We start from the raw sequence: 1,600 nt of genomic DNA, 5'->3' as shown, positions 1-1,600 counted from the left end.
CCTCCTCCTCCTCCTCCTCCTCCTCAAAGCTATATGTGCTACAATATTCTCACTAAGGAGCCGAGGAACATGTTTGCAGACAGGAAACACATTGCCATCGGATGTCTATGTTATACCCAGTCTCTCCCTCGTCTTCTTCCTCATCCTCTACAAAAACAGCGTGGTACCATTAATTGTGACATATTTAAAATATTCTCATTGTGATCCTAACAGACAGGTACAACATCAAAACATTGAGGGAAGGGGGGGGGGGGGTCGTTGCTAATATTACACTGTATAATTCCATAAGCTTCGAAACAAGAAAGTGCTGAGTTGTTATTTTACCAAACTTTTAACACACCGTCTTTCTGTCGTCAGCATAATTTCTTCTCTGACGTCACTGTTAACTAATCTGTTATTTGGGGGGTCGTTCTTTGTTAATTTTTATAGTTGTTTATCAATCTTAATTAAGGACTTTGACCATGACGTCATGGAAAATTTACTAGTTCCCTGTTTCCTTGGGTTTTTTTGTCCTCAGTATTTCTCCCATGACATCATTGATGATCAGTTCCTTACTTGTCCTCCTGTTTTCAGTATTTCGCCCATGGTGTCGTGTATAATAATTCTTAATTCTCTCTTTGTTTCTCCTGTCCTCAGTATTTCGCCCATGATGTCGTTTATAATAATTCTAAATTCTCTCTTTGTTTCTCCTGTCCTCAGTATTTCGTCCGTGACCAAAACTGACCAATCATGAGTAGCCTTGAGGAACGCCGTGAAGCCCGTCGCAGACGTCGCCAGCAGGAGGAAGGGGGAGAAGAGTGAGTACATCCATCTAATTGGTCTGTTTGTTCGTTTTTACATCATTTCTTTGCGGTTGTTGTTTCGTTTTGTATTTTGTTTTTGTTTTTTGTTTCTGTTGTTATTGTTGTTGTTGTTGGTGGTGGTGTTGTTGTTGTTGTTGTTGGTGGTGGTGTTGTTGTTGTTGTTGTTGGTGGTGGTGGTGGTGATGTTGTTGTTGTTGTTGTTGTTGTTGTTGTTGTTGTTGTTGTTGTTGTTGTTGCTCTGTTTACTTAAGAGGCATGTTTTGGTTGATATTTCTTCCACTCGCGTCTTCTAAGGGACATTTGTTACAATGTTTTGTTGTTGTTATTTTTTTAAATCGTTTTGTCTTATGTGTCATGTTTTAGTGTAATGTTTTTAACCGGTATCTTTTTGTGGAGGCTGTGTGTATTAGTGTTTTGTTTGTTAATTGTTTTGACTTATTTCTTTTTTATGTGGCATGTTTTGATGCTTGTTTTTTTACTAATATTTTCTGGCGGAGGCCTGTGGCAGTTTTGCATGAGGGAAATTTCTGAAGTGGATCTGAGAACTCCATGTTTGGATAAACAAGGATATTCCTGTGCCCACTGCTGTGTCCAGTGCAGCAGGCCTATGTATAATACAACATCCTCAGACGAGGAATTACTCCTCTATGCTTTCTCCCTTTTGCTCTATTATTCCCTCCCCTCTCCCTCACTCTCTCTCCTTTTCCCTCTATCCATCTATCTATCTATCTATTTGTCTATCTATCTATCTTTCTATCTATTTGTCTATCTATCTATCTATCCATCTATCTATCTAT

The 1,600-nt window shown here is 39.0% G+C and overlaps 1 protein-coding gene across 1 annotated transcript in view; it reads left to right on the top strand.

Annotated features, from left to right (window-relative positions):
* Positions 1–1,600, top strand: part of LOC101850419 (vicilin-like seed storage protein At2g18540) — a gene marked incomplete at its 3' end in the record, with an annotated part of 55,964 nt that overhangs the window by 44,540 nt on the left and 9,824 nt on the right. The window contains 1 exon segment of the mRNA XM_013083136.2: positions 700–797. Within this exon segment, the coding sequence (XP_012938590.1) occupies positions 730–797 (68 nt within the window).

Source organism: Aplysia californica, unplaced genomic scaffold (assembly GCF_000002075.1).
Source record: "Aplysia californica isolate F4 #8 unplaced genomic scaffold, AplCal3.0 scaffold00213, whole genome shotgun sequence".
In the NCBI taxonomy this organism is placed as follows: domain Eukaryota; kingdom Metazoa; phylum Mollusca; class Gastropoda; order Aplysiida; family Aplysiidae; genus Aplysia; species Aplysia californica.
This window is presented reverse-complemented; position numbering and strand designations above follow the sequence as displayed.